Below are 20,922 nucleotides of genomic sequence, written 5' to 3' on the forward strand. Positions count from 1 at the left end.
CTTCAGCAAAGTGTCGGGGTATAAAATTAATTCAAATCAGTAGCCTTTCTCTACTAAAGGATAAACAAGCTGAAAAAGCAATTAGGGGAACGACACCATCACAATAGTCACAAATAATATAAAATACCTTGGTGTGACTCTGACCAAGCAAGTGAAAAATCTGTATAACAGTAACTTCAAGTCTCTGAAGAAAGAAATTGAAGAAGATCTCAGAAGATGAAAAGATCTCTCATGCTCATGGATTGGCAGGATTAATATTGTAAAAATGGCCATCTTGCCGAACGCAATCTACAGATTCAACGCAATTCCCATCAAAATTCCGACCCAATCCTTTACAGAGTTAGAAAGAGCAATTTGCACATTCATTTGGAATAACAAAAACCTCAGGACTGTGAAAACTGTTCTCAACAATAAAATAACTTCTGGGGGAACCACCATCCATGACTTCAAGCTATACTACCGAGCAGTAGTGATAAAAACTGTATAGTGTTGGTACAGAGATAGGCAGGTAAATCCATGGAATAGAATTGAAGACTCGGAAATGAACCCACACATCCACGATCGTTTCATCTTTGACAAAGCTAAAACCATCCAATGGAAAAAAGATAGCATCGTTTGCATGTATGATATGCTTGCTGAGGGGAGAGCATGCACACTATGGTTTGAATGTGGAGACTGAAAGACTGCCTTATAGAGTTCTCCCTCCTATGTGTCAGTTCCAGGGATTGAATTCAGGTCACAAGACCACTGAGCTATCTGTTGCTTCTAATGTAGCCTTTGAAAAAAGATTTGTACTTTCTTTTTATCTGTAAGTATGCATATGTGAGTTTATGCATGCAGGAGCCCAAGGAAGCTAGAAGAGGGGCTGGGATTGATCTGGAGTTGAACAGTTGTGAGCCACCACTACGAGGATGTTTGGAGTTGAACCTGAGTCTTCTGAAAGTGCGTTTACTGCTGTCTCATCTGAGCCATCTTTCCAGCTCCTACGATAGCTTTTGTGCTGTGCTGAAAAGCGTTTCACGGAGCAGCGCTTTGGAGATCCCGAGGATCTGTATCTTGCTTCAACAGTGTTTGGAGGGAACAGACCCGGGGACTCCCACTTTATTCACTTCCAGCCGCCTTACAAGTCTCTCCAGTCGCAGCCTCCGGGACCATCTCCTTGCCGCCTTCGGCTCCTAGGACCAGCCAGCCCCGTCTTCGCGGTTAGCTCCATACTCCGGATCAGCCATGACCTCTCAGATTCGTCAGAATTATTCCACCGAAGTGGAAGCTGCCGTGAACCGCCTGGTCAACTTGCACCCGCGGGCCTCTTACACCTACCTCTCTCTGGGCTTCTTTTTTGATCGGGATGACGTGGCTTTGGAGGGCGTAGGCCACTTCTTCCGAGAATTGGCCGAGGAGAAGCGCGAGGGCGCCCAGCGTCTCCTCAAGTTGCAGAACGAACTCGGGGGCCGTGCACTCTTCCAGGATGTGCAGAAGCCATCTCAAGATGAGTGGGGTAAAACCCTGGAGGCCATGGAAGCTGCCTTGGCCCTGGAGAAGAACCTGAACCAGGCCCTCTTGGATCTGCACGCCCTGGGCTCTGCCCGCACAGACCCTCACCTCTGTGACTTCTTGGAAAGACACTTCCTGGATAAGGAGGTGAAGCTCAGCAAGAAGATGGGCAACCACCTGACCAACCTCCGTAGGGTGGCAGGGCCACAACCAGCGCAGACTGGCGTGGCCCAGGCATCTCTGGGCGAGTATCTCTTTGAGCGCCTCATTCTGAAGCACGACTAGGCCTCTGTGCCTTCCAAGGGGCTCCCTCCTCTGCTCTACACCGGCCGCCTCAGCACCTCCACCCGAATGAACGTCTAAAGCCACTAGGTAGCTTTGTAACCGCCCTGGAGCCTCTCCCAAGTCTTGGACCAAGTAAAAACAAAGCTTTTTGGAAAAAAAAAAAGCGTTTTACAAGGGTTCTTTGACTCAGAGTCTTTCACAGATGGTGGTAGGTAAAGCTTAACCTGATTCAAACTCTATCTCTGCTTGTGGAACTTAGCTTGTATTGAGTCTTTTTTATCATCTTGATACTATCCTGGATTTTGTGCTTGGGTACATAAATTTCCTTCACAATTTTTTGTACAGAGTAGAATTTTTTTAAAAGGGTAGATTTTGATGATGTGGTAATCCAAGTTTAGCAGAAAACTTTAATAGTTATTGAAATTATTTGTCCTTCCATTGACATATATATATATTTCTGCATTTTTCACTTATTTTTATGTATTTTTCTATATTACATACTTATGTAATTCTTACTTGGCTATGGTATGTAATTCTGTTTATATGTCAATTGGAATGATTCTGCTTTGTTTTGGTGTCATGGCAATATGAGACTCATAGTATAAATTAGTAATTGTCACCTCTATTTCTATTTCTTAGAAGGGGCTTGGTCACAACCTCCTTCACAACTATTTCAGTTTTTTTAATAAGGTTTATTTTAAGGCACGTAGGTAACAACTGAGACTAGAAGGTGTATTAGATCTCCTAAAGCTATAGTTGCAGCTGGTTAAGAGCCAACTGATGTTGTTGTTAGGAACCATACTTGGTGAAATAGCCAATATGCTTGGCTTGTAGGGGGTGGTACTGTTAGGCGGTGTGGCCTTGTTTGGAGGAAGTGTGTCACTGTGGCCATGGGCTTTGACGCTCTGTCTGATGCGGGGGCTGGGGAGTGGGGGTGGGGGGGAGGGGAAGGGGGAGGGGAGCATGGGAATCCATCTTCTCCTGTTTGCTTTCAGAACAAGATGTAGAACTCTTAGCTCCTCCAGTGTCATGCCTGCCTGGATGCTACCATGCTTTCTGCCTTGATGATAATGGACTGAACCTCTGAAACTGTAAACCAGCCCCGACTAAATGTTGTCCTTTATAAGAATTGCCTTGTTCTTGGTGCTTCTTCACAGCAATGAAACCCAAACTAAGACTCAGGTGCTAAGAACCACACTTGGGTTCTATGAAAGAGCATCAAGCTTGTAACTACTGTGTCACTTCTCCAGCTCCCAGTTTTTTCTTATATATTTTTTTACTTCTTCGTGAATTTTTTGTTTTGTGTGTTTGTTGAAACAGGATCTTTTGTAATTCATGCTGGCCTTGAACTTGCTCTATCGCCTAGGCTATTGAACTCCTGAGCCTCCCTCCTCTCCTGAGGGCTGAGATTACAAGGATGCACCAGTACACCCTTTTTGTTTCTGATTTCCTACCAGGAGTTGTTGATTTCACCATAGTTAATATTGTCTTTTGGTTATCTTAGCCCAATAGTCTCAACAGTATTTCTAAAGATTCCCTTAAACCTGTGTGAGTGTTTTGCCTGAATGTATGTATAGGCATTATTCACATACAGAATTTCCATAGAGGCCAAAAGGGTCTTGAATGCCATGTAACTGGAGTTCTAGGTGGTTGTGAGCAGCCATGTTGATGCTAGAAGCTGAACCCAAGTCCTCTGGAAGAGTAGCATTTTCTCTTAACCTGAGTCATCTCTTAGGACCCTTCCCTTTGGCTTTGCTTTGTTTGCTTGTTTGGCTGGTTGCTTTGTGTTTTGTTTTAAGGCAGGGTTTCACTCTGCAGCTCTAGCTGACCTGGTCTGACTCACAGAGATGGCTTCAGAGTCTCTGGCCTCAGAGTGCTGATCATGTTCTGCAAAACTTACCCTTGAGAGATGTGAACAAACATCTGTTCATCTGAGGTGGGGCACCAACAGCACGATGATGGTGATGGTGATGGTGATGATGAAGGTGGTGATGGTGATGATGATAATTAAAACCAAAATTACCTTTGTGACCCAGTGAGTTTATTAGGATTACTTAAAGAAATATTTAAGTAGGAGAAGCCGTGGCAGGACAAGATGGCAGGTGATGTTAAGATTCTGCTCTGTGTATTTACAGGTTGTTATTAATGTTCTCAAGGGATGGATAGTACAGGGCTTTGTATTTTAAGTGGGCAATTATATTTTACCAATTGGATCTAAAAAAAAAGAAAGAAATATATAAGTAATATATACTGGGATACATATTTATATAAGTAATACACACACACACACACACACACACACACACACACACACACACACACACACATATATATGTAAGTAAAATATTGGGATTACTTAAAGATGAGTTTGAGTTGCTAGATCCTGGCAGCTCCATCATGAAAAAGTCCTGTTGAAACATGGGTGACATTCGTGAAACCTGCATCACCGTGGTTCCCTGCTCATCTTGTAAGCAGCTCCAGCACAATGCTCTTCTGTAGCAGCTGTTTACCGCTCACATTACCTCAGAGAGGATTCATAAAGCTCCTGAGTTTGCTAGGTCATTTCTTATGCGGTTTCTGACTCTCACTCCTCTCCTCTGGAGGGAACGTTTTCAATCCCAGGAAATGACTATATAACACACTATTTCCTGATTTGATTTGGCATTACATTGTTCATTCTCTAACATTCTAAAATGGTTGATCTTTGTGTCAATATCTTCCCTTTTCCCAAATTTATTTATTATTTTCTGCTTGCTTTTTCCTGGATCCCACAAATTTTGGTAATATATTGAATTTCATGTTTTGTTTTGTTTTGTTTTGTTTGGTATGTTTCATTTTCTCTTGCGGTTTCTCTTTTTTGTCTGTTATTTATTAATCTCAGCTTCTTTAGGCTTTTCCAGCTGTTCAAGCCAGTTGAATTTCAGTGTTGAATTAGAGGATATACTTTACAATTTCTTTTTCTTTACTTTTACTGAAGATTATTGTTAATTCCGAATGGTCTGTATAAGGGAAGAGTCCCTGTGATAGTGAGAAAAATGTGTGCTCTGCCCTGGTTGGATGGAGTAGTCTGCATTATCAAAAGATACTAATTAGTTCACAGACAACACTGTTGATTTCAGCAGGTCTGTTACTAATGTCCTGACTTACTTCTCTGTCAGTTAGCAGGACAGGCATGTTGAAGTTTCCATATATAGTTGTAGATCTATAGTTTTCCTTGATGTTCTATGTATTTTTGTGTTTTCCAGACACACCTGAACCTATGAGGATATGTCCTCACAGAGACTGTGATAGCATACACAGAGGCTGCCCGGGTTCACGCAGGGGTTCCACTGCTGAGAGAAGAAAGTGGACAGAGCTCCTATCCCTAACAGAGAAGGGATCTCCAATTGATAGCCACTTAGTTTTTCTCCAGTGGAGTCTCTCTGGATATATAAACCACACTTAAAGGTAGGCCCCATGCTCTGCAACAAATGCCCAACACAAAATGGTCTCAATGATGTTTTTCTAGATTTGTTTTATCATATTGCTTTATTTGGGCATTTCAAAAACTTAATTTTAGTTATTTTTCCTCTTATATATCACATTCCAGCCACAGTTTCCCCCTCTCTCCTGTCCTCGAGTTCTACCCCCTACCCCTTATCCCCTACCCCCTACCCTCTACCCCCTACCCCCTATCCCCATTCTAGTCTTTCTTCATTTTCCCTTAGAAAAGGGCAGGCCTCCCAGGAATATCAATCAGACATTGCATATCAAGTATCTTTTCCAATTTTGTGTTTTTATGGGTTTTATGTGTGTATGTGTGCTTGCTCTGCTTTTTCTTCGTTGTTTTCTAATCTGGTTTGTTTGTTTATCTTTTTTCATAACATTTTAATATTTAATAGAAGCTATATATAGTAATTTCACTATATCTTACATGGAGGAGCCACCATAGAAATTTATATCAGTTAAAATCAAGAATAATTAAAGAGAGCCCAGACCTGTGAGCTGAGAAGTCACAGTTCACTAGGAAAGGGGGTTTATATTGCCCAGTTATGTGAAGCAGAGAAAAGGCTTCAATACAGGCTTTAGATACAGCCAGCCAGACACTGACTGCCAACAGCTGGAGAGCACCGTTCTTCACAACTCCACCTAGACATCCATGTGGATTTCTGTCCCTGGCTTAGGAAGTCCCATTATAGAAATGTCTCTTTCCCAGGCAGTCTCCAGTATGCATTACATCCCAAAGGCAGGGACCACCTCATGTTCTTCCTTGCTAAAAAATCCCAAAACTTAAACACTAAATGGCTATTCCACACAAACTTGGATTATGTTTGTCTATAGCACTCTAAAGCCCCAAAGGAAACAATGTGGTCTGAATTGTCCCTGTTCAGTGAGAGATGATCAGAGAGATGCTTGTCTGAAGAGTGGAAAGTTCAAATCCAAAGATGAACAATGCCCAGAATGAACTATCAACTGACAGAAGTGGGTTCTGGTTTTCCATTTGCAGTAGTCAATCCACGCTGAGGGAATGGTGCACAGGCTTTCTCTACATTTTGAGGCCCCTGGGATCTGCTATATTTTATCGTTATCTCTTAGAAGCCTCTTCTAATGAGAGAGAGGGAGTAGATCTGGATGGGAGGGGAGGTGAGAAAGAACTGGAGGGAGGGGAAACTATGGTAAGGATATATTGTATGGAAAAGAATCTATTTTCAGTAAAAGAAGAAAAAAAAGAAAATAATTTTTCCACCCAATATATTCTGGTCACAGTTTTCCCAGCTCCTCCCACCTTCTCATTTACCCAATTCCATACTTCCCTTTCTCTGTATAAAAGAAACAAATAGCCAAATAAAAGAAAATAGTTAGGGGGCTGGAGAGATGGCTCAGCGGTTAAGAGCACTGACTGCTCTTCCAGAGTTCATGAGTTCAATTCCCAGAAATCACATGGTGGCTCACAACCATCTGTAATGAGATCTGGTGCCCTCTTCTGGCCTGCAGTCACATATGCAGGCAGAATGCTGTATATAAAATAAATAAATAAATCTAAAAAAACAAAAACAAAAAACAACAACAACAACAACAACAACAACAAAAAACAAAAAAAACCCAAAAAACCAATTAATCTAAATGCAGCTTGAAATGGCATTGCATCGTCACCAACTATTCCTGACACACTTTGTACTCTGGAAAGCACGAAGAAAAGACTTCAAGGTACAGACACATCCAGTGAACTTATGTAGCTCAGGAAGTAATAGCCTGAATCGACTGTTGGGGTTATTCGGTACTGGAAACATAGGCCAAAGTAGAGAGAGTGTCTACAGAATGACAGGAAAGTTTGCCAGCTGTCTCACAGAGAATCAATGTTTAGAAATATATAAAGAACTGTAAAAGACAAACAGTATAAATTGCTCAGTTAAGAAATAGGCAAACAGGGGCACAGTGGTATGAATCTATAGTTCCAGCACTGAGGAGGTAGAAATAGACACATCTCTGAGGGTAGGAGGAAGCTTACTTCCCAGCTAACTGAAAATTGTTGAGCTCTAAATACACTGATGAACCCTGTCTCAAAAAGAAAAAAAAAATAGAGTCAGTGTGTGGTGTCTTACGCCTTTAATTCATGCACTTGGGAGGCAAAGGCAGGCAGAGCTAGATCTCAGAGGCTAGCCTCATCTACATAGTATAGATGGATAGATGGATGAATGGATGGATGGATGGATGGATAGATGGATGGACAGACAGATAGGGAGTGATTGAGTAATAAACTTTATGTCAAACTTGTACCTTCATGGGTGTACACACAATGTAGGCTGTGCACCCAAATGTACATATGTGCACACGTAGATATATACACACACAGAGTACTTGAAAGAGAAAGCTATTTACGCATAAACTAGACCTTAGCAACAAAAACCATAGGATTCATTCCCGGTTCTAGAAATAACACAGAAAGATAATTTTAGATGTTTAAAGCAGGCATGTGAATCTCTGCATAGTCAACACATGTGTTCTGAAGCTTAGCAAGGCAATGAAGCAATAGGAAAGGGATGGGTTCACCTTGATTAATTGTCTTATCTGATGATTGATGTAAAAATGGCAGTGTCCTGCCATTTCTGTCTTCTTGGGTTTGCCAAGTTTTGAATCCCTATAGAGTATCTCAATATTTCCCTTTTATTTTACACAAATACAGGAAGCACCTGAGTTTCTGCAGGCTCCTTATGCAAATATTATGATTAAAATTGTCTGTCTGTGAATTCATCTATATTATCAGGAGAGCCACTACTAGTGAAGGAAAGGACCAAGGCCAGAGTCCTTAATCTAGACCCCCATCTTGACCCTGTTAAAGAGCGGTGCTTCCTGGGCAGATGTTCTGCCTGAGTGTGGCGCCGGTCCTCAATAATTGCAGCAGAACTGTTGTCAGTGAAAAGCTGCCACACACTGGAACCACAGAGATGAGTGAAGTGGGAAATTTAGCTGCATCACACTTTGGCTCTTTGCGGGCCAGTAATTGGTCTGCTGTCCTGTCCTGTATAGTGTGACTTGTTCCTCAGACTCGGGACCTCTACAGAAGCTCTGGCCTACTGTCCTTCGTTCTCAGGATGCGCAGTGATCTAGCAGTATCAAAAGGAGGCTGTGTGGGGTTCTTGAAGAGAAGAGCTGTGGTGGTTGAATACCTGATCCTTCCTTTCTCCTGAAAGCGGATCTAATTACCCTAATTGGGTTTTATTTATGTGGGAAATAGACTCTTGTTTGTTTGCTTCTTATCTTTTCCTGTCTCGATCTATTTCTTGCTTGAAGTTTCTAGTTTTAGATAAGGAGAGCTGTCTGCTATGGTCTTTGGCACCATGTTCTCTGTCTGGGGCATTGAAGATCTAGACCCTTCAGGATTAAGGCTAGGATCCAGCAGCCTGTGATATCTGAGCTCTGAGAAGCCTCCAGATTGTTGGGATAGGTCAGGGAGGAGGTTGACTGGTCCTTTGAGGCCTTTGCCTGGCCTCAAGTTGAAAATTCCTACAAGGTGTGAGGAACATGCAAACACTTCTGTCCAGGTACTCCTCAATTGGAACCCACCATTGTGAAAGAAGGAGGTTGATTATAGTTTCAAGTTGTTAAATTTTCTTTCAGTTTTCATCGAAGTAGTCATAGCAAGTGCAGGTTGTACCTTGCCTGTTTTGCTAAACAAAAGGATATTGAACACTGCAAAAGTATTTCATCTCACTGGGCAGTGTTACAGACACTTAATCCTAGCATTTAGAAGGCAGAGGCAGGAGGATCTTTAAGGTAGAGGCCAGCTTGGTGTACACAGTGAGTTTCAGGACAGCCAGGGCTTCACAGAGAAACCCTATCTTGAAAAACCAAGTAGTCATCTCTGGAAATTTTTTTTAGAATGCATACTTAGTCTGTTGTGTGTCAGAATACTGACCCGCACTGACAGCGTGTACTCTACACTGGTAAGTATACTTTGCTTTGCGTATTTTTAGGCAGTACCTAGGGATTTGGGGAAATTCCAAACTTCAGTGGATTTCTGAACTGTTCCAGGCATATGAGGAGCAACTGAATCACTTTGTTTTATACTTATTAGGAGGGTAGGGATACCTAGTGGTTTGCTCTCCTTTATTCTGAGGGTCTCAAGATCACTCTGCCTTAATAAACCACAATTAGTGTTGATTCTCATGATTTAAGGCAGGACTAATGTCTACTGTTTCCTCCAGTCTCCCTTCTCTCTCCATGCTACTTGGAAAATGAAATTTTCAGGATGCTTTCCCACACACTTCCAGCTCCTTCATGTGGCAGAACTTATGCAGTAAGGGAGAGGTATCCAGTGATAAATGATAATGATTGAAACCTCCTCATTCTTATCTTCCCTTTGAGGGAGGGTGGAGGGAGGAACGGATATGACCAAAGTGTCTTCTTTAATTACTAGTTTTAGAATTTCATTCTCTGTGTGTTGATCATATCCATCCCCTCTGATTCCTGCCAGATACACTACCACCCCTTTCCTATTGATCTTAAACGCTGTGTCCCCCTTTTTTTTAATCCATCAAATTCAATTTGTACTGCCCATATATTCTTGGATGTTTGGCCTTTAATTACATACAGTGTGGTCAACTTATCAGGGGATGCACTTTCGAAGAATCTTTTTCTTCCAGAAGGAGAGCTAATGGTTCTGAGGATAGAGGATAGGATTTCATGCCCATGACCTTGTGAGATTTAGTCTGGGTTGAGTTTGCACAAGTTTTGTGCATATTGCCACAACCAACTTAAATTTGCATATGCAGCTTTTCTGCTATGTTAGGAAAACATTTTCTTTGTACTCACCTACTACCTCTATCTCTTACACTCTTTTCTGCTCCCTTCTCTAAAGTGACCCCTAAGCCTTTCAGGTAGGAAAAGGTATAGTTCATATGCCCCATTTATGTCTGCACACTACAAAATCTCGTTTCCTTTACCTTGACCAGGTATAGGTTCCTGTATTTCTGTTTACTGCAAATAGATTATGTGATAAGTATTGAAAGGCTTGTGTGTGTGTGTGTGTGTGTGTGTGTGTGTGTGTGTGTGTATATATATATATATGTATATATATATATATATATATATATATATATATATATAGAGAGAGAGAGAGAGAGAGAGAGAGAGATTGAGTTCACTAGGAATCAGTTTAATCCAATTTAGCAGAATACTAGGTTCCCTCCTAGGGCTATGACCTTTCTAGACATAGGTTCTTGGTCAAGTAATGGTGCCAGGTATAGATTTCATCTTATGGAGCAAGGCCTAAATCCAGTCAGAAAGTGGTTGGTTAGTCATACATGTGTGCCACTAGTGTGCTATTGGACAGACTGCAGCTGGCAAAGTTCCAAGCTGGCTAAGACACTTTTCTGCTCTCCCAGAATGCACAGCACCTTCCAGCACTATGAAAGCTAGCCAAAAGGGATAAAGCTTCTAGGTTTGAAGAGTCTGGTGACTTCAGCTGTCTTGTCTTACTGTCACGTTCTGAAAGGTAACCAATAGCATTGGCAATAGCCTGTAATGTTTGGGAGTCTATGGAACTTCACTGGCCAACAACTCCAAAAGGAGTAACCCGTGGGGCTAAGGAGATGAATCCTCAGTTATGAGCAGTATCTGCTCTTCTGAGTACCCAAGTTCAGTTCCCAGCACCCACATGGTAACTGACTTACAGCCATTTGTAACACCAGTTCCAGAGAACCTGACACCTTCTTCTGGCCTCTACAAGCATTGCATGGCACATGATACACAGATGCATGTGCAAGCAAAACATACATATATATAAAGTAAAAATAAATATAATCTCGCTAGAAGAAGAAGAGGAAGAAGAAGAGGAAGGAGAAGGAGAAGGAGAAGGAGAAGAAGAAGCCACCCATTCCTGGCACTGGGCTTTTTATTTGTTACCTGAGGTAGCCTGTAGGGGTATCGTTGTCTTATTATACAATGACTCCATTGACACTATAAAAGAAATTAACTATGATGATCGTGTGTGTGTGTGTGTGTGTGTGTGTGTGTGTGTGTGTGTGTGTCTGTCTGTCTGTCTGTCTGTCTGTCTGCCTGTCTGTCTGTGCATCTGTGTGTTCATTCGGGTGCCACAGGAGGTCAGAGGTTTCTGAAGTTAGTTTGATGGTTGACTTTCTTCTTTGTTTTTTATTCCAGTCATTTTTCTTTCGGCAGAGGTGTTTAAAATGTTCAGGGTGGTGGGGCTAATTGACAGCAGGGTTGGGACATTGACTTCTTCTGTTGGTCTGGTAGTTAGAGCCACAGCCTCTATCTATTTCAGTTTTTCTCTTTGACAGTCACAGTCTGGTATTTTAATGGCTTGTTTGAGGGGCTTGGAACAAGATTTCCCTGGTAGTGTGGACTTCCCTTCCAAATTAAAGAGAAATTCCTCAAGAATCTGAGACAGCCATTTGTGATGGCGCTCACCTTCAATCTCAGCACACAGAGGTGGGGTGGGGGCAGAGGCAGAGGCAGGTAGATGTCTAAGTGTTGTAGACTAGTCTATTTACATAATGAGTTCCAGGCCAGCCAGGGATACATAATGAAATCTTGTTTTAAAAAAAGAAGGTTGTGGAGCACTGGAGAGATGACTCAGCCATTTAAGAGCGCTGGCTGTTCTTCAAGAGGACCAAGTTTAATTTCCAGCACCCACTTGGTACTCACAACCCTTTGAAACTCCAGTTCCAGGGAATCAAATGCCTTCTTCCAGTAACAGGCAAGAAGACCATGCAAAAACACACATGCAAGCAATATACCATACAATAATGATATGTACGGTTTTTAATTTTAAAGATACATTGTATATATGCAAATATTTCAAAATCTAAAATAGTGGTGGCCAAAGCATTTTGCACAATGAATTTTCAAGGGCATTTAACTCTGACATAAAGAACCAGATATGGTAACATGTATGTAGTCCCTTGTGGTTAGTCTAGCAGGAGGCGTGCTGAGTTTTTATCATATAAGGACCTTACCTCAAAAATAGTAAGGGTTGGAGAGATAGATCAACAGTGAAAAGCACTCATGTCTAGTAGTTCACATCCACATCCGATGCCTCTTTCTGACCTCTATAGGCACTGTACTTGTACTTATATGTACATGTACACACACACACACACACTTTTATTTTTTTTTAATTTTTTTATTTTTTGGCAAAAACAATATTTTACTAATGAATCATATTTTAATAAGCATTTATAGCAAAAAAGATAGGTTTGCTTGCACAGTTCTGAATTTGCCTGCATTGAAATAGGCAAATATGCAGCCCATCTGGCCAGGGAAGCAGGAAGGCTAACCACACATCTTCACTTTTCTCTCCAGATCCAATCCCTTTGTCTCATTCCCCTCTATGCAGCAGAACAACTGCAGCAGCCTCCCTCTACTTCCCTAGTGGATTTCACAAATCTTTGCCTAGGCTCCCTCCTGCACTTTATCCCACACCCTTACTCCAACAGGCATGCCCTGGGGACATATAGGCCAGAGAAGCAAGGTAGGCCAACTGCATATCTTCATATTGCCAGGTCTCCCTCTGCTTCTCTGAGTCTAGTCCCTCAGTCTCATCTTAGCTCTATAGCAGACCTTTTGCTGTGGCCTTTTGTTACTCTGCCATATTCCCAGGGGACTAACTAAAGATATCCTGGTGGAACATCTTGCTTTTCTCTCTCCTTTAGCCTCTCCTAGCCCATCCCCAGTCTTAAATGTTAGCTCCCAACACCCAGAAACACATTTTACCTGGAACCCCTAGTGGCCATACCTGTCAGGATCCTAGAATTTTTTTTTAAACCAGACAGCACACAACCACCATACTCTCATAAGAACCGGAGAGTAAACAGAAGGAACAAAATACCAACCAACGAAGAATTATAATCTTCCCAAACCCACACTTTTAGATGACTATAAAAAAAACCCAATAAATTGAAGCCAAGAAATATGTCTTTACTATAGTCTAGGCCCTGAGTATTGTAACATAGATGAAGCACAAGTAAAAGACCTTAAAACAGCCTTTATGCATATGCTAGAGGTCCTTAGAGAGGAAATTAAATTAAGTAAATCCCATAAGGAAATCTATGAAAACATAAACAAATAGTAGAAGGAAATGAATAAAACTACTCAAGACCAGAAAGTAGAAATGGAATCAATAAAGAACACTGACCCTGAAGGAATTCTGAAAATGAAAAATTTAGGAACTTGAGCAGGACCACAGAGGCAAGCATCACCAATAAAATCCAAGAAATGGAAGAAATACTCTCTGGCATTGAAGACACAAAAAAAGATACATATCAAAGAAAATGTTACATTAAAAAAATTCTGACATGACACATTCAGGAAATCCTGGACACAATAAAAACTCTAAACCTAAGAATAATTGGAATAGAAGAAGGAGAAGAATCCTAGCCCAAAGTCCCAGAAAATATTGTCAACAAAATTATAGAAGAAAATTTCCCAAACTAAAGAAGGAGTTACCTATAAAAGAACAAGCATACAGAACACTAAATAGACTGGACCTGAACAGAAAGTCTCCTCAGGACATATAAAAACACTAAATGTACCAAACAAGAAAAGAATATAAAAATCTGCAAGGGAAAAAGACCCAGAACATTTAAATACAGACTAGACCATAAATGCCAACTCAGACTAGTATAGTCAGCAAAACTTTCAATCATCATATATAAAGAAATGAAGACATTCCATGATAAAAATAAATTAAGCAATCTATGTATGTATCTATCATCTATCTACCTATCTATCTATCTATCTATCTATCTATCTATCTATCTATCTATCTAGTTATCTATCTCTATCTACCTAAATCCAGGCCTTACATAAGGTGCTAATGCCAGGGGCTGGCCCTGGTACTTCTTCTTTTTTTTGGGGGGGTTACTTTCTTTTTTTTCCTCTTTTTTTCTTTTCTTTTTTTTTTTATTAACTTGAGTATTTCTTATTTACATTTCGAGTGTTATTCCCTTTCCCGGTTTCCGGGCCAACATCCCCCAACCCCTCCTCCCCTTATATGAGGGTGTTCCCCTCCCCATCCTCCCCCCATTACCGCCCTCCCCCCAACAATCACATTCACTGGGGGTTCAGTCTTAGCAGGACCCAGGGCTTCCCCTTCCACTGGTGCTCTTACTAGGATATTCATTGCTACCTATGAGGTTGGAGCCCAGGGTCAGTCCATGTATAGTCTTTGGGTAGTGGCTTAGTCCCTGGAAGCTCTGGTTGCTTGGCATTGTTGTTCATACGGGGTCTTGAGCCCCTTCAAGCTCTTCCAGTCCTTTCTCTGATTCCTTCAACGGGGATCCTGTTCTCAGTTCAGTGGTTTGCTGCTGGCATTCACCTCTGTACTTGCTGTATTCTGGCTGTGTCTCTCAGGACAGATCTACATCCGGCTCCTGTCGGCCTGCACTTCTTTGCTTCATCCATCTTGTCTAATTGGGTGGCTGTATATGTATGGGCCACATGTGGGGCAGGCTCTGAATGGGTGTTCCTTCTGTGTCTGTTTTAATCTTTGCCTCTCTATTCCCTGCCAAGGGTATTCTTGTTCCCCTTTTAAAGAAGGAGTGAAGCATTCACATTTTGATCATCCGTCTTGAGTTTCATGTGTTCTGTGCATCTAGGGTAATTCAAGCATTTGGGCTAATAGCCACTTATCAATGAGTGCATACCATGTGTGTTTTTCTGTGATTGGGTTACCTCACTCAGGATGATATTTTCCAGTTGCCTCCATTTGCCAATGAATTTCATAAAATCATTGTTTTTGATAGCTGAGTAATATTCCATTGTGTAGATGTACCACATTTTCTGTATCCATTCCTCTGTTGAAGGGCATCTGGGTGTTTTCTAGCTTCTAGCTATTATAAATAAGGCTGCTATGAACATAGTGGAGCATGTGTCTTTTTTATATGTTGGGGCATCTTTTGGGTATATGCCCAAGAGAGGTATAGCTGGATCCTCAGGTAGTTCAATGTCCAGTTTTCAGAGAAACCTCCAGATTGATTTCCAGAATGGTTGTACCAGTCTGCCATCCCACCAACAATGGAGGAGAGTTCCTCTTTCTCCACATCTTTGCCAGCATTTGCTGTCACCTGAGTTTTTGATCTTAGCCATTCTCACTGGTGTGAGTTGAAATCTCAGGGTTGTTTTTATTTGCATTTCCCTTATGACTAAAGATGTTGAACATTTCTTTAGGTGTTTCTCAGCCATTCGGCATTCCTCAGCTGTGAATTCTTTGTTTAGCTCTGAACCCCATTTTTTGATAGGGTTATTTGTCTCCCTGCGGTCTAGCTTCTTGAGTTCTTTGTATATTTTGGATATAAGCTCTCTATCTGTTGTAGGATTGGTAAAGATATTTTCCCAATCTGTTGGCTGCCATTTTGTCCTAACCACAGTGTCCTTTGCCTTTCAGAAGCTTTGCAGTTTTATGAGATCCCATTTGTCGATTCTTGATCTCAGAGCATAAGCCATTGGTGTTTTGTTCAGGAAATTTTCTCCAGTGCCCATGTGTTCGAGATGCTGCCACAGTTTTTCTTCTATTAGTTTGAGTGTATCTGGTTTGATGTGGAGGTCTTTGATCCACTTGGACTTAAGCTTTGTACAGGGTGATAAGCATGGATTGATCTGCATTCTTCTACATGTTGACCTCCAATCGAACCAGCACCATTTGCTGAAAATGCTATCTTTTTTCCATTGGATGGTTTTGGCTCCTTTGTCAAAAATCAAGTGACCATAGGTGTGTCGGTTCATTTCTGGGTCTTCAATTCTATTCCACTGGTCTATCTGTCTGTCTCTGTACCAATACCATGCAGCTTTTATCACTATTGCTCTGTAATACAGCTTGAGTTCAGGGATAGTGATTCCCCCTGAAGTCCTTTTGTTGTTGAGGATAGTTTTAGCTATCCTGGGATTTTTGTTATTCCAGATGAATTTGCAGATTTTTCTGTCTAACTCTTTGAAGAATTGGATTGGTATTTTGATGGGGATTGCATTGAATCTGTAGATCGCTTTTGGTAAAATGGCCATTTTTACTATATTAACCCTGCCAATCCATGAGCATGGGAGATCTTTCCATCTTCTGAGGTCTTCTTCAATTTCTTTCTTCAGAGTCTTGAAGTTCTTATTGTACAGATCTTTTACTTGCTTGGTCAAAGTCACACCGAGGTACTTTATATTATTTGGGACTATTATGAAGGGTGTCATTTCCCTAATTTCTTTCTTGGCTTGTTTCTCTTTTGTGTAGAGGAAGGCTACTGATTTATTTGAGTTAATTTTATACCCAGCCACTTTGCTGAAGTTGTTTATCAGCTTTAGTAGTTCTCTGGTGGAACTTTTGGGATCACTTAAATATACTATCATATCATCTGCAAATAGTGATATTTTCACTTCTTCTTTTCCAATCTGTATCCCCTTGATCTCCTTTTGTTGTCTGATTGCTCTGGCTAGAACTTCAAGAACTATATTGAATAAGTAGGGAGAGAGTGGGCAGCCTTGTCTAGTCCCTGATTTTAGTGGGATTGCTTCAAGTTTCTCTCCATGTACTTTAATGTTAGCGACTGGTTTGCTGTATATGGCCTTTACTATGTTTAGGTATGGGCCTTGAATTCCTATTCTTTCCAGGACTTTTATCATGAAGGGGTGTTGAATTTTGTCAAATGCTTTCTCAGCATCTAATGAAATGATCATGTGGTTTTGTTCTTTCAGTTTGTTTATATAATGGATCACGTTGATGGTTTTCCGTATATTAAACCATCCCTGCATGCCTGGGATGAAGCCTACTTGATCATGGTGGATGATTGTTTTGATGTGCTCTTGGATTCGGTTTGCCAGAATTTTATTGAATATTTTTACGTTGATATTCATAAGGGAAATTGGTCTGAAGTTCTCTTTCTTTGTTGTGTCTTTGTGTGGTTTAGGTATAAGAGTAATTGTGGCTTCATAGAAGGAATTCGGTAGTGCTCCATCTGTTTCAATTTTGTGGAATAGTTTGGATAATATTGGTATGAGGTCTTCTATGAAGGTCTGATAGAATTCTGCACTAAACCCGTCTGGACCTGGGCTCTTTTTGGTTGGGAGACCTTTAGTGACTGCTTCTATTTCGTTAGGAGTTATGGGGTTGTTTAACTGGTTTATCTGTTCCCGATTTAACTTTGGTACCTGGTATCTGTCTAGGAAATTGTCCATTTCCTGCAGATTTTCAAGTAAGATCTGATGATTTTTTGAATTTCCTCTGATCCTGTAGTTATGTCTCCCTTTTCATTTCTGATTTTGTCAATTTGGACACATTCTCTGTGTCTTCTCGATAGTCTGGCTATCTTGTTGATTTTCTCAAAGGACCAACTTTTGGTTCTGTTGATCCTTTCTATGGTCCTTTTTGTTTCTACTTGGTTGGTTTCAGCTCTGAGTTTGATTATTTCCTGCCTTCTACTCCTCCTGGGTGTATTTGCTTCTTTTTGTTCTAGAGCTTTTAGGTGTGCTGTCAAGCTGGTGACATATGCTCTCTCCTGTTTCTTTCTGCAGGCACTCAGAGCTATGAGTCTTCCTCTTAGCACAGCTTTCATTGTGTCCCATAAGTTTGGGTATGTTGTACCTTCATTTTCATTAAATTCTAAGAAGTCTTTAATTTCTTTATTTCTTCCTCGACCAGGTTATCATTGAGTAGAGCATTGTTCAACTTCCACGTATATGTGGGCATTCTTCCCTTATTGTTATTGAACACCAGCTCTAGGCCGCGGTGGTCTGATAGGACACATGGGATTATTTCTATCTTTCTGTACCTGTTGAGGCCCGTTTTTTGTCCAATTACATGGTCTATTTTGGAGAAAGTCCCATGAGGAGCTGAGAAGAATGTATATCCTTTTGTTTTAGGATAGAATGTTCTTTAAATATGTGTTAAGTCCATTTGGCTCATGACCTCTATTAGTCTGTCTACGTCTCTGTTTAATTTCTGTTTCCATGACCTGTCCATTGAGGAGAGTGGGGTGTTGAAATCTCCTACTATTATTGTGTGAGGTGCAATGTGTGCTTTGAGCTTTAGTAAGGTTTCTTTTACGTATGTAAGTGCCCTTGTATTTGGGGCATAGATATTTAGGACTGAGAGTTCATCTTGGTGGATTTTTCCTTTGAGGAATATGAAGTGTCTTCCTTATCTTTTTTGATGACTTTTAGTTGAAAATTTATTTTATTTGATATTAGAATGGCTACTCCAGCTTGCTTCTTCCGACCATTTGCTTGGAAAGTTGTTTTCCAGCCTTTCACTCTGAGGTAGTGTCTGTCTTTGTCTCTGAGGTGTGTTTCCTATAGGCAACAGAATGCAGGGTCCTCATTGAGTATCCAGTTTCTTAATCTATGTCTTTTTATTGGGGAGTTGAGCCCATTGATGTTGAGAGATATTAAGGAATAGTGATTATTGCTTCCTGTTATATTCATATTTGGATGTGAGGTTATGTTTGTGTGCTTTTGTTCTCTTTGTTTTGTTGCCAAGACGATTAGTTTCTTTCTTTTTCTAGGGTGTAGCTTGACTCCCTATGTTGGGCTTTACCATTTATTATTCTTTGTAGCGCTGGATTTGTAGAAATATATTGTGTAAATTTGGTTTTGTCATGGATTATCTTGGTTTATCCATCTATGTTAATTGAGAGTTTTGCAGGATACAGTAACCTTGGCTGGCATTTGTGTTTTCTTAGGGTCTGTATGACATATGTCCAGGATCTTCTGGCTTTCATAGTCTCTGGCGAAAAGTCTGGTGTGATTCTGATAGGTCTGCCTTTTATGTTACTTGACCTTTTTTCCTTACTGCTTTTAATATTCTTTCTTTATTTTGTGCATTTGGTGTTTTGAGTATTATGTGATGGCAGGAGTTTCTTTTCTGGTCCAATCTATTTGGAGTTCTGTAGGCTTCTTGTATGCCTATGGGCATCTCTTTCTTTAGGTTAGGGAAGTTTTCTTCTATGATTTTGTTGAAGATATTTACTGGTCCTTTGAGCTGGGAGTCTTCACTCTCTTCTATACCTATTATCCTTAGGTTTGATCTTCTCATTGAGTCCTGGATTTCCTGTATGTTTTGGACCAGTAGCTTTTTCTGCTTTACATTATCTTTGACAGTTGTGTCCATGATTTCTATGGAATCTTCTGCTCCTGAGATTCTCTCTTCTATCTCTTGTATTCTGTTGGTGATGCTTGTATCTATGGCTCCTTGTCTCTTCTTTTGGTTTTCTATATCCAGGGTTGTTTCCATGTGTTCTTTCTTGATTGCTTCTATTTCCAGTTTTAATTCCTTCACCTGCTTGATTGTGTTTTCCTGGAATTCTTTCAGGGATTTTTGTGATTCCTCTCTATAGGCTTCTACTTGTTTATTTATGTTTTCATGCGTTTCTCTAAGGGAGTTCTTCATGTCTTTCTTGAAGTCCTCCAGCATCATGATCAAATATGGTTTTGAATCTAGATCTTGTTTTTCTGGTATGTTTGGATATTCCCTGTTTGCTTTGGTGGGAGAATCGGGCTCCGATGATGCCATGTAGTCTTGGTTTCTGTTGCTTGGGTTCCTGTGCTTGTCTCTCGCCATCAGATTATCTCTGGTGTTACTTTGTTCTGCTATTTCTGACAGTGGCTAGAGTGTCCTATAAGCCTGTGTGTCAGGAGTGCTGTAGACCTGTTTTCCTGTTTTCTTTCAGCTAGTTATGGGAACAGAGTGTTCTGCTTTAGGGCGTGTAACTTTTCCTATCTACAGGTCTTCAGCTATTCCTGTGGGCCTGTGTCCTGTGTTCACCAGGCAGGTCGCTTGGAGCAGAAAAGTTGGTCTTATCTGTGGTCCCGAGGCTCAAGTTTGCTCTTGGGGTGTTGCTGATGAGCTCTCCGTGAGGGCAGCAACCAGGAGAACCTGCGCCGCCCTTTCTGGGAGTCCCCGTGCACCATGGTCCCAGATGGCATTTGGTGTTTTCCTCTGGAGTCAGAAATGTGGGCAGAGTGTAGTCTTTTCTGGCTTCCCAGGCATGTCTGCTTTTGTGAAGGTTTAGCTCTCCCTCCTACGGGATTTAGGTGCAGAGAACTGTTTATCTGGTCGGTCCCTTCAGGTTCTGGTGGTGTCTCTGGCACAGGGAACCTGCTGGTTCACTGCCCTTATCTACGGCATCAAGTTTTTCTTTCTTAATGAGTCATTGTCATTGTGTTCTTACAAATAAGGGTTGTTTTCCCCTTATGATAATTTCACTTTTCACTTATTTTTCCTTTGCTCATTCTTCCTTTTGCTAGTATAAGTTACTACTTTTCAGAGAACACAAAGATCACAGTTCTGTGAAATCATATGTAATAAGTTGTGTATCTATCCACAGACCATAACTGAGAACATGGCTCAACATTAAGACCCTTCTTGATTTAATTTTTGGCAGGACTGGTGTTTATTTCACACATATGAGATGTTCCCCTCCAGTGGATAAATTGATATGAAGGCAAGTGATGGGTTATCAGAATAGTTCTTAGGAGGCTGAAATAATGGGGTAAAAAGAAAACTAAAGGCATCTACCAGTTAGATTCATTAGTGAGATCAGGGGAATTTTGGATTCTTATTCAGAATATAATGCTTTACAAATTGTAAAATACATGTGCACACAGACAATCCATTTTTATGTTGATCCACCCTAGCCATTGATGAATATTACATTTTCATAAAAT

The 20,922-nt window shown here is 40.9% G+C and overlaps 2 protein-coding genes across 5 annotated transcripts in view; both read left to right on the forward strand.

Moving 5' to 3' along the window:
• Ftl1l5 (ferritin light chain 1 like 5) overlaps positions 1 to 1,942 on the forward strand; it is a 576,109-nt gene extending 574,167 nt beyond the window's left edge. Inside the window, exon 2 of the mRNA XM_039080052.2 lies at positions 993 to 1,942. Coding sequence (XP_038935980.1) covers positions 1,228 to 1,779 — 552 coding nt within the window. The 5' untranslated portion in view covers positions 993 to 1,227 and the 3' untranslated portion in view covers positions 1,780 to 1,942. The remainder of the gene's footprint in view (positions 1 to 992) is intronic.
• Positions 1 to 20,922, forward strand: part of Zfp563 (zinc finger protein 563) — a 67,351-nt gene that overhangs the window by 20,435 nt on the left and 25,994 nt on the right. For 3 of the 4 annotated variants that reach the window (XM_063263400.1, XM_039078971.2, XM_017594799.3), the window contains one exon: positions 5,025 to 5,226. The exons of the other annotated variant lie outside the window; for it this stretch is intronic. The gene's annotated coding sequence lies outside the window, so the exon portion shown is untranslated. The remainder of the gene's footprint in view (positions 1 to 5,024; positions 5,227 to 20,922) is intronic. 4 annotated transcript variants of the gene reach the window in all.

This window comes from Rattus norvegicus, chromosome 7, assembly GCF_036323735.1.
Source record: "Rattus norvegicus strain BN/NHsdMcwi chromosome 7, GRCr8, whole genome shotgun sequence".
Taxonomy (NCBI): domain Eukaryota; kingdom Metazoa; phylum Chordata; class Mammalia; order Rodentia; family Muridae; genus Rattus; species Rattus norvegicus.